Source organism: Falco peregrinus, chromosome 4, assembly GCF_023634155.1.
Source record: "Falco peregrinus isolate bFalPer1 chromosome 4, bFalPer1.pri, whole genome shotgun sequence".
In the NCBI taxonomy this organism is placed as follows: Eukaryota; Metazoa; Chordata; class Aves; order Falconiformes; family Falconidae; genus Falco; species Falco peregrinus.
The window spans coordinates 23,700,759-23,712,860 of record NC_073724.1 but is presented as its reverse complement, the minus strand read 5'-3'; the positions used below and the strand labels follow the sequence as shown (position 1 = coordinate 23,712,860).

At 35.7% G+C, this 12,102-nt stretch overlaps 1 protein-coding gene across 2 annotated transcripts in view; it reads left to right on the top strand.

The window, feature by feature from the left end:
- Positions 1 to 12,102, top strand: part of NLGN4X (neuroligin 4 X-linked) — a 187,360-nt gene that overhangs the window by 174,390 nt on the left and 868 nt on the right. Inside the window, exon 7 of one of the 2 annotated variants that reach the window (XR_003555832.2) lies at positions 7,569 to 8,800. Coding sequence is in view for 1 of the 2 variants with exons in the window: in XM_027791182.2 (XP_027646983.1) it covers positions 7,569 to 8,418 (850 nt within the window). In the remaining variant the exon portion in view is untranslated. Of the gene's footprint in view, positions 1 to 7,568; positions 11,314 to 12,102 lie in introns of those variants that run through there. The other variant, XM_027791182.2, reaches the window with a different exon arrangement.

Sequence of the window (12,102 nt, the reverse complement as noted above, 5' to 3'; positions counted from 1 at the left end):
GGAACTGTCAGGCCTATAGCACTTATCTGCTGCAAAAGAAAGGAAGTTCTTGTTTTTAGCGACCTTCACATGGATGGGGACTCAGGGAGGAACTGGAACAGAAAGGAAGACACTGGAAAGATTTTTCCCTCTGAGGGCTATAATGTCAATAATAAGTACTTGACTGGAATGAAGAAGAGACTCAGATATAAATTTTGCTTTGAGGAGGTTAAAAACTTAAATTAATTGTGGTTACAAAACAAAATGAAGATATCAATTTTTTGCTGAAACAGAGTTGTAAACATCAAGGAAAGAACCCTCAAAGCAGCTTAATCTGCAAGTGCTATTAATAATTTCTGTCCTCTTCTTATAGCATTCCTTTAAAGAGTATTGCAGTGTTTTACTTGAGTAGCAAGGGCTTTTTTGTTAACCTTGAGTCTTTGGTATGAATTAAAACAAAGATACTTGTGGCACAAAGGGGCTGTAAATCTTTCCAATGAATCTTTAATGGCAAGATTGAGCTCTGGAAACTGCAGCTTTACTGCACTGCAGTGAATGGTATGCAGCCATATAAGAAAAAAAAAATCAGTGATATCTAGTGTGAAACACTCAGAGGCTTCAGCAGCTCTTGCAGCCTTTAATGAATCCAAATGACGTTCAAGGAAGACAGATTTTGCAGTCTTAACAAGAACCTCAAGCGTGATTTGAGTAAAAAACAATCAAATGCTTCAGGTCAATTTATAAGGCAAAAAGAAAGCTTTTGTTGCACTGCACTTTAGAAAAAAAGGTACTTTTACATGCAAAATCTCACAGTACTGCAACAATCGTGAATGAACTGTGGAATATTTAGATATGTATTTGGCAACAAACAGACATCAGTACTGGGATGGGCAAACTTCAGGATGAAAGCTTGGTTTATGGACAGAGAATCCACATGCTGGCTGTACCACACACTGAGAAAGATGATTATACTATCAGTCTGTCTTTATTCTTATAGATGAAGTGCCACATATGCATAGAAGACTACATCAGTGCAATTATTATGGTGATGCAAGATCTCTACAGTCTCACTATCATTTACAATTACTTTATGACTATTCCCTGTAAAATAAGAAGTCATATTTAAGCAATTTTCTGAAGCCGAGAGAAGCTTCTCACAGTCCCAGCTGCCACCATTACTTGTAATTGCAAGCACTTTCCAGCTGTTGCTGCTTGAAAGCTAATTTCAGCAGGCTATACATGCCACCACCCAGTTCTCTGGTTATGAAGCCATTGTCGTACTACACCTAAAGGCACAACAGGTGCTTTGGGAGAGCTCCTAGACATTTCAGAAGCTTCACCATTCCTAATAAGACAGGAGTGAGGTCTATCTTCTACTACGAATTTGCCCATTTATAGACAGTCTGAAAGATGTGTTATTGAAAATGACCTCTAGCTGTAAAATCTCAGTTTGTGCAAGGAAAGGAAAAGAGCAACACAAGATGCTTTACCATGCTGTTTTTTTTCTTGATTGTAGCAGCAATGATGAATTGTTCTGGATAGTACAAAAGGATACTTGGAGGAAAATAATATTTTAATTTTATATTTACTATACACCTCTGATGCCTCCAGTAGAAAAGGGAAGGTTGTAGCACCTCAAGCCTAGAGCAACAGGGGACATCTGGGGTAACCATTCTCCTTTCTACTCTCCCACATGCAATCTGAAATCCATATGCCCACTCATGTCCTCCAACACTCAGAAAGATTGGTACGGTTCAAGACTGTTGTTGGGAGCTTTGTTTTGGGTTTTTTTCCCACCTTTTCTTAAATTAATCATTTCCCATCCTTATTCTGACAGAACTTGGCTTGCTTTGTTTTTGTACCCATGGCAACACATATGAAAAATCTGTTAAATGTAAGATTTCATTATTCCACATTTCCCTGTAGGTGAGCCTTGAACGTTAAAACTGCAGATTTATTTATTTAATTTTAATGTCTTTGAGACTTTTCCAGTCTTGATGACTCTCCTATAGAGATTGCATCCAGATACTTACTGTATAATTACTGCTCAGGTGGTGCATTCTGATGGACTGTGCTGGGCTTTCAACTGACATGCCACCTGCTGCTGAAAAACCCACATTGTTTAATGGGCCTACTGCCAAGGCTGGGCCTGAAGGGCAGGTCAGTCTTGTAAAGTCACTGGGTGTCAAAGGCACAGCCCAAGGCTCAGTGCTTTTATTGTGTTTTACTTTGAAGTCAGTTACTGAAGCTAGCAAATAGGAGGTGACAGAGTGTTTACAGGCAAATGGATCGTGCTTGAAATGAATATGGGGAAGCTGCATTTTACTAATCCTCCATTTTCTACCTTGCTATGACTTCTTCCTTTCCTTCCTTTCCTTCCTTTCCTTCCTTTCCTTCCTTTCCTTCCTTTGTTCAGTCATTTTGGCCTTTTCAAAACTATATTTCCAACATGCCTCAAAAATAGAAAAGCAATTTGTTATGGAGTAGGTATGAGGAACTACATTTGCGATACAAAAATGACATGAAAATTCAGCTATTGATTTCACTGTGTGCAAAACCGTATGTGAAAGCTTCATTAAGAGGTGCACTTAAAGCTTCAGTCTGCTGCCAGTAGTACTATCCTAACTGTAATGGTAATTTTATATGCTCAAATGTTCTGTTAGTTAGGGCCACATTACATCCTTCACAGATACATCAGCAGGAGAAGAGTGAATGATATGAGGGGACATGTGCCAGTCCTTGATAGACACTCTGCCAGCTACTGTTATGAAGAAGGATTTGAAGTTTCAGGGAGTAGATAGAAAGCCATGCTCCCATTAGAGGAATCTATTGAGTTTCTAAAAATTACCCTCTTTTAAGGAGTTACAGTACTCTATTTTTGGTCCTATTCAGTCAGCTTTACCTAGGTTAGTGATGGGAAATATAAAGGCTTAAAGGATATATCCTTGTTTTCTTTGTAATCCAGACAAATACGCCCAAATTATTTTATTACTGTTGATTCTGAAGCAAAAAACCTGAGTTATTAAGGATGTCTGTGTTTAGAATTTGGTTTGGCTCTCTAATGGAAGACACAATTAAACTCACAAAGATTAAAAAGTATTTTCTGTTCTCTTTGAACTCCTTTATAAGGCTGTTGCATTTCTTTTTGATGTTTTTGTCTGAAGAAATAACTGTCTCCAAAGGCCAATCTGTGTTAGTCAAACAAAACAGTGTACTTATGGTTTGCTTTCCTTAATAGTTAAAATAGCTGGCTGGGAGTGTGGCAACAGTGGGATCTGGTGATAAGTGAAGAAAGGCTGAAAGGGAAAATATTGTTTTGTACCATTGCTTCAGGTAGGAATGGCTGTACCATTATTAATATTGTAATAACATGATAAATCAGTGGAAGCATGAAGAAATGCCACACTTCCCCCTCCCCCCCCCCCCCCCCCCCCCTTTCTTTTTGTCCCCATATGGAGAAAAGAGGACTGCTGAAAGAAAAGAAATGATCAAGGGGCCTTTCAGTATCCCGGGGACAGACTCAGTATGTAGCTGTTAAGACATTTTGCTCTCCAACGATGTTAGAGAATTACGCAAAAGAATAAAACACTTTAAGTGTAAGTGTGTTAATATAAGAGTTCCATTGCCTTGAGTGACAGTTAATGCTGTTGTAGAAGTAGTTAAAAGATAAATGGGATTTCAATATGTTATATGGAATTCAGGATAAGAGAAAACTTCTTAAGATCATTCTTCCTATGCCATTATCACCAGATAGGAAATACTCAGTTCCCCTGTAGGTCAGCTACTAATTCATCTTGTGAACAGCAATGTCTGTTGCTCTTCAGTCAGCATCCATTGCAGATGCACGTACTTTATATCACCTGAGGGAAAAAAAAAATAATCAATGCTTTGGATGTACATTTGTAGCCCATGAGGAGTGAATTGAATGACAATAAACAGCAACATGTTAAATTGAGCAAAATCAGTGCAGACTGAAAGTGGGGGAAAAAGTGATAGGTAAAATCAGATGATTCTTCAGATTAATAAAAAAAATACCTTATCTAAGACAAGAAAGACCACCATATGGTCTTCTAACATATGGGAGGCAAGTTCAGGCATTTCATGATGGGGGCATTTTTTGGTGGAGAAGCTGTTTAAATTGAATTCTAAAGGTGGTGAAAAATAATCAGAGTGAAATGAGCAACAATAATTATCAATTTTGTTTCAGTACTATAAGGAGAAAAAAAAAAATAAAAGCCTCCCTGCCAACTAGTAGGATTGGGAAACAAGTTATCTAGTCCCTATGAGAGCCATTACTGGAAGAAGTACAGAACTGAAAATTTATTATTCAGATTATATTTTTATTACCACAATCACCGTGGGTTTTTAAAGGAAGGTTTCTTGGCAGCCTTTTGTTCTGTGATTACACACTTGAGCCTCAAGAATATCCAGAAACACAAAGGTGATGTGAAATGCTAAAAAATGCAAAAAACAATTTGTAGTTAAATTAACAGACCAAAAGGTTTGTCAAACAGCTGATTTGTTAGGAGAAATTATTTTATGCACATCTACGCTTTATGCCTACCTGTAATACTGAAAAAGTGTTCATAATAAGAGAAGCTGCCCAACTACCTAAGAAAAAGAGTTAAAATGTAGTAAGTTGTAACTTTATGATTTTATGAATTGTCTTCAGTGTATGTAGGAGAACGGTGTAGGAAAATAAAAGTCCTCTTAAGTATATCCACTGAATATTCTTAGTAAATTATCATTAGTCTGTAAAACCAAGATACATGCATTATTAGAGCCTCTATTCAGGACTGGACTTAATTATTCCATTTTCCTATGAAAAACAAACCCCCCACTATTTAGATGCCTATCCTCCAAATTGAGAGAGAATGTTCAGACCACTTATTCAGTTAAGTGATCAACCCTAGAGCTGATGCCAATGGTAAAGTTCTGATACCCTCAGCCAAAAAATTACTTGTCTATATGGCTGATTTTTTTTTTCTTTTCCTAGTTTCAATGGACGGCTTTATGCCTACATTAAGCCGTGTAAACAAATCCTGAAATACAAGACTAGTCTCATGTAATGTAATTTTCTCTCTTGTTGTTTGGTGGAGGTGGCAGCATAACTGGCTATTCCTGATAGATAAAGTTAAAAAGACAGAGGTAGAGAATGGAAAAGAGGGAAAGACAAGGGAGGTTGATATTTACTTGTTCTGTAGGCTGTTTGTAGGGGTAGAGAATGCTAATTAAAAAAAAATATTTAGTTGCTAAAATCATCTTCTGCTGTGATTTTTATAGGGCCATTAAAAAAAGAAAGAATAAAAAAAAAAGTGCATGTCCCACTTGGCTCATTGAAATCAGCTCTCAGCTTTTTCATCTCCTGTGCTGCACATCAAGTACAACTTGTTTACTTGAGCTAGCTCAATTTATGCTTTCTGTAGGACCCTTCCCAGTGTCTTTTGTGCTGCAAGTCAGAACAGCAAGTGGGGACAACACAAGATGGGTTTTGTGCTGTAACTCTTGAAGGATTTTGAGTTTCAGACAAGTTTTGCATTTTGATAATCTTGCTGATTTTTAATTTGATTTGGAATTCATGTGAAGAGCCTCAAACTACTGTAAGAGTAGATCTATTGAAATGGGCCAATATCTTCTCTGGATCTGCCAAATCTTTCAGGCTGTTCTTTAAGAACTAAAAGACATACTTTTATTTCCTTCTTGAATGTGTGTTAGAATCCCTCAAAGTAGCAGCATACATCTTCTGTTTTACTGCTTGGAAGTGGACATTACTCCTCTAGCTTCAATTAGGATGAACAATTGCTTAGCAATTATCTTTTTGTTCAGAATTAACACAATCTGTCTATCACTACAGAAAATTAAAAATAGATAGATAGATAGATAGGTAGATAGATAGATAGATAGATAGATAGATAAATAGCCACAGTTCTAGAACCCCTAGTTTATATCTTGTTGAGAGGGAAAAGATTTGATACAATACAATATAAAAAACCCACACCAAACCACCCCCAAACACCTAAAACCACAAATGGAAGTAAACCTAAGTATGAAAATTATATAGAAAAAGAATTCTTCCTTTCACTTAAGATAAGACAATTTTTTTCAGGTAGATAGATGAATACAGGAATTACAAGATTATTAAAGTCAAATTACCAGTCTGGGTTAAGAACTAAGGAACAGCTCTTTATGAACAGCAAAGGAATGCTTAAGTAGGCAATCTTGTTCATGAGCTTTTGAAAATGGAAAACCAAAAAACCTAAGAGGCTTCAAAATCTGTAGCAGTGGATCTTGTTATTCCCGTAACATACATAAGAGTATGTTGAAAAAAAAAAGGAAAATATTAGAATCGTTTTCACAGGAAATAAATCAATGCATATGGGAATGGAAAGGATAATGGAAAGTTCTGAGAGTGATGCACAGAAAATAAATCATGTACTCTCAATATAATATATCATAAAATCCCAGAAAATACTTTTTGCTGCAAAAGGAGATTCAAACTAATACACAACAGAATATTAAATTCAGTATTAGCAATTTTAAATTTCTGCATTTTTTCATGCCAGAAGAAGGCATATTTATGTAAAGTTTACAGACATTAACCACATTTAAATGCTTTTTTTTTTTTTTTTTTTTGCCATTGGTTTGTCTTTATTCTGAACCTGTAAGGCGAAAAGAAAAAAGAATAGATGGGAAAAACATAAGTTCAGTTAAATATTTGGGTTACCAATTCTGAAATTATCTCTGATTAGTATTATACTCTGATCTCTACTACTACTATAACTTAACTATTTTAAAACTTGTTATGTCAGCTAATATATTTCTCATCCCTACAAACTGGGACAGAATTAAGGCTTACTGTCCTACAGCCATTATACATAGTTATTTAATAGCAATAAGCACATGGAACTTGCTAATAGTAATCTCCTAATGCAAATGAATAAAAGATTTGCAACATACAAATACTTCAAAGACTTCTCCCTAAAGTAGATATTTGAATGAAGGGGGACTAATAGTTCATTAAAGCAACGCCAAGAGAAATAGTTCCCAGTTTACATGTATTTAGCATTGCTGCTTCATGTTTTAAAGTTTTTTATTAATATACACATCTAGTATAAATTCTTATGGTCACATGGACTTCCATAATTGCCATAGAGATTAGATGCTCATATTTACTACTTACAGCAGTGGAAGTAGTGGTACTTTAAATGAGAAACTTAATGTTAAACCTTTAGAAGAGCTGAACCTACACCTTTACTATAAGGAAAGGTAGTTAGTACCTCTCTGTGACAGCTTTGGTGTATGATACTGAATCACAGAACTTCAGATGAGTTTTCAGGAGCTGAAAAACAACCCTTTCTCCATTTTCATTTAAAAAAGTATTATAGGATCTGAGACACACTGTACAGTAAGTAATTTTTCTTTTGTTTATTTATAAATACCTGTTGTTTAGGGAGGGTTATTTAGCTTGCATTTTTAGGTTATGTCAATTATCAGATGAACCATTAACTAAAGGATGGAAAGACATTTGGGTTTTGCTTTTGTTTTTGTTTTTTTAATGACTACAATATTGCCTGTTTTTGTTTTTGTAGAGATCCAAACCAGCCTGTTCCACAGGACACAAAGTTCATCCACACAAAACCCAACCGCTTTGAAGAAGTAGCCTGGTCCAAATACAATCCTAAAGACCAGCTTTATCTGCATATTGGCCTGAAACCCCGAGTTCGTGATCACTACCGAGCCACAAAAGTCGCTTTCTGGTTGGAGCTCGTACCGCACCTTCACAATCTGAACGAAATATTTCAGTATGTTTCCACAACAACTAAAGTTCCTCCTCCTGACATGACATCGTTTCCTTATGTGACACGACGTTCTCCTGGTAAATTGTGGCCAGCCACCAAACGCCCAGCAATGACACCTGCCAACAATCCCAAACATTCAAAAGACACTCATAAAACATCTCCGGAGGATACAACAGTTCTAATAGAAAACAAGCGAGATTATTCCACAGAGCTGAGTGTCACCATTGCTGTGGGGGCATCCTTGCTGTTCCTCAATATTTTAGCTTTTGCTGCATTATATTACAAGAAGGACAAGCGACGTCACGAGACTCACAGGCGCCCTAGCCCCCAGAGGAACACAACCAACGATATAGCACACATACAAAATGAAGAAATCATGTCATTGCAGATGAAACAGCTAGAACATGACCATGAGTGTGAATCACTGCAGGCCCACGACACACTGAGACTAACCTGTCCACCTGACTACACGCTCACTTTGAGAAGGTCCCCAGATGACATCCCGCTAATGACACCCAACACCATAACCATGATTCCAAATACATTAACAGGAATGCAGCCTTTGCATACTTTCAACACCTTCAGTGGAGGACAAAACAGTACAAATTTGCCCCATGGACATTCGACCACTAGGGTATAGCTCAGCCCTTCCCCCTCTACCCTCACAAGCCACTTGGAAGAAAGAAAAACAAACAAAAAAAAAAAAACAAAAAAAAAAAAAGAAGAGGAAAAAGTTATAATACCATCCATTGAACACCTTGTCAAAATCTAAAGTAAAAACAAGTAAAAGAGAAGGACAGTCATTATTTTCTTACTGATCCTTCCCACAGAAACTCACTGATGTTAAAGATCAGCCACAAACCCTGTGAAATGTGAAAAGTGTACATTGCTGTTACGATACTGCTTTAAGATCTCAGCCACTTTGATTGAAATTTGAGGCCAGAAGAAGTCACTTAAAATGGTGTTTTGAGTGTAACAAGCAAAGCAGAGTCTTCTGGAACACAGAGCCAGTGACTGTACAGGTGTTTTGTTTTGTTTTGTTTTTAAATAAATAAAATAATAAAAAAAATTCTTTATGTGCCATACCATGAATGGCCCTTGTTAAAACAAAGACATCACCACGGGCTTTTACCCAGCATATGAAGCTGTAATCCAGATGGGGGAAATAGAATTTTATTATTAAAAAAAAAAATGAAAAAAAAAGAGGAGGACTGACTATGCAGTAAAATACGTATAGTTCTGTGCAAAGAGATGAATTGCCAGCCTGAACTATATTTAAAGAAACTTTGTAAAAATGTACATAGCTGTGAGTTTAAAAACAAACAAACAAAAAAGAAGCAGCTTTTATTGATGTTTTCAGTTTGAAAAGAGCTTTTAGAAAGATTGTGCATTCGGTTGTGACCTATGTGTATATACGTTAGTCATATCACCTCTGTTTCCTCCAAGACCAAAGGAGGAATTTCTTCTTAATTACTAGTGGTAAACAAAAAACATGACTTTTTTCTAACATGTTTCATTTATATGAGGCCATGGTGTCATGCAGAGGATACAGTTGTCTGTGTGACCTGTGCATTTTCTCTTACAGGTTACACTAGTGCATGTTAAAGTATTCATAGGAGGTTGTTGTTCTTTTCTGAAACTTTTTTTTTCTATAATTTAATTTTGTGTTAGCCTTTGTTAAATTGCAACACAGCAATGGATTGGAAAATTGAAAAAAAAAAAACCACAAAAGAAAATAATTACTATTTTAAGCTTGTTGAACTGAACCAAGAAACATGAATAATATGTATTCAGAGTCCAGTTTGTAGTTCTTGATTATTGTGATACATTAGGAAGAGTTTTGTGCCCTGACAAAAGCAAAGAAAGCCTGTGTTTTGATCAGCCTTTTCTGAGGAAAACTAGCTCTATATTCACCAGCAGTTGCAGCAGAATCTCAGCTGAGAAAGCACCTTCTTAGCTTTGCTAAATGAAATAAAACCACAATTTGAAAGTGGAGAAATGGTGGGTTGGTTGGCTGGCTGTTTTTTAAAGTGTTCAAAAATGATCAGTGTGTAAAGAGCTTCTCTGTCGAGTATCCTGTTTTGTGCTTGAGAGCGTACTAGTCAAAAATATTTTTTTTGCTGATTTATTACACAGCAGTCCCATAGTCAGTGAACATTATGGGGAAAGAAGCAGAGATGTTTAGTGTTCTGCATCTGAATAAAGCTGAAAATCCCAGAAAGCATCACTCTCAGGAAGGGCAAAATTCTTAGCTGTTTATTCCCTTCTTCCCTTCCTTCACTAAGAAATCAGGGGCTAAGCAGAGCTATCAAACAAAGGAACTGAACAGTTTGATTCGAACAGCTGATTTGAATGTGAAAATCTAGAAATAAGTTCTCGCAGATGAAGATTGCTTTATATTTTGTCTTTGAAAGTTACTCCATCATTGAGACATAGTAACCAAAGATATTTGAACAAATTGGTCTGCACTTGAACATGATTATCCCAGATGTATTTTCTATTATTATTTCACAACTAAGCTGCATCAATATCATATGTCCCATAAGTATCTAACACAAGATGCCTTGTACCTCTTCTTGTTTTCTATGCTTTTTGTTTTCTAATAAAATGTCTTGGAATAGTCACCCCTACAAATAAAATCAAAGACAAGGTGATTCACTGAGGTCTATTCATCTGGACAACCCCTTGTTGTAGCAGACAGTAAAACTGATTCTGAAGGAAAAAATAAAAGGAAAGTTAATGACATGGTTAAAAATGCAACAGGTGGCTAATACAATCCTTTATCTGTAATAAATGTGTTATAGACCTGACCTGGATGCTCAGGCTGGAATGTGATGAAGTACAACTAGTAGCAAATGGAAAGCTGTTTTTTGGTTTTTTTCACTGATCCATCACATAATATTGATTAATGCTGACTCTATACCAGGCCATTTCCACCACCTATGTAATGCCTCAGCTGAGATGCAGCAGTTCATAAGTCTTAAAAAAAAAAAAGTAAAAAAAAAAAAAGAAAAAAAGAAAAAAAGTAAAAAAAGGTAATGATGCTTGGCATCATAATCAGTTGGGTATGTTTGTAATGTGAATTACAGTATTTGTTTAGTACTTCCAATTGTCTTCTGCTAGCAATATGTACAGTACTGTGTCAGGCTTGTGACATTTGGGTAAAAAAAGAAGTTCCTGTAAGTGGATGATTTTAGCTTTTAAAAGTAATTGCAATCAAGTTGATTTAATAATTTGATACATCTGGACTGATGTATGATTTATAGAGGGAACAGATTTATAGGGTCTTCATAGAATTCTATAATAATTATATCAAAATATACTTTGCAAACTGTAAAAGAAAAACAAAAGTACTTTCCCGGGCTTATATTCTTGACCTTAAGAGGCACACAGGGTTTAATGGTTTCTTCTGTTATTGGTTTGCAATTTTTTTGTTTTTCGCCTTAAGTAATGATAGAAGATATATATGGCTGGACACATATGTATAAACTTTTCAGCAGCATTTTTAATAATAAAATATCACAGTATTTTCTAATGCTTTGTGCAAAGAACTACGTGTTCATCCTTTTGTGTAGAAAGTCTTTCAGAGGTGTGTTTTCTGCCCCATCTCCATTTCATTATCTAATGTAAGCAATGCCTTGATACACAGTACAAAGATATTAAAGTAACAGAGGTTGCACTTTTGAGTTAGCATTGAGTTTTCATGGTTTTTGTAGTTCTATAAGCCTGCCAGTAAAAGGAAAGAAACTCAGACATTGAAGATATAAGAGAATAAGCTCCATATATTTATTACTTGTATGCACTGCAACTCCCATTGAAGCAAGGGTTTAATTGTTTTGTCAGTATTTTCTGTAGCACTGAAAAAAAGCTTAGGTAAGCAGCTTCCCATATTAATGTATAGCTTAGCAGCTGAGAAATGTATCTTCCAAATTAGGGATCAAAAAAATTTAGATAAATCTAATAAATCCAGCCTCCACAAGTAAATATACTTTCATTTTGTATTTAAAATTTAGATAAACAATGAGTTTTGTTAGAAAAAAATATGTAAGAGTAGCAACATGAGTTACTCGTATATATTTAAGGGATTTACATATACTGCAGGTATGTTAATATCATTCCTCCTTCAAAAGCTGAGTAAGTAAGTATATTTTCTTCTTTTATGGTCTTAAATTCCATCTATCAACCAGGTTTCCTTTCACTGGAAAGGTACATAGATATTTTAGTAATTTGAGCTGGGTATTGTTTGCTTTCTGTAACTATTCTGCTGAATAGAGGTACTAACAATAATGTTTGATGAATTTTGAGCATATTATTGAAGAGTATT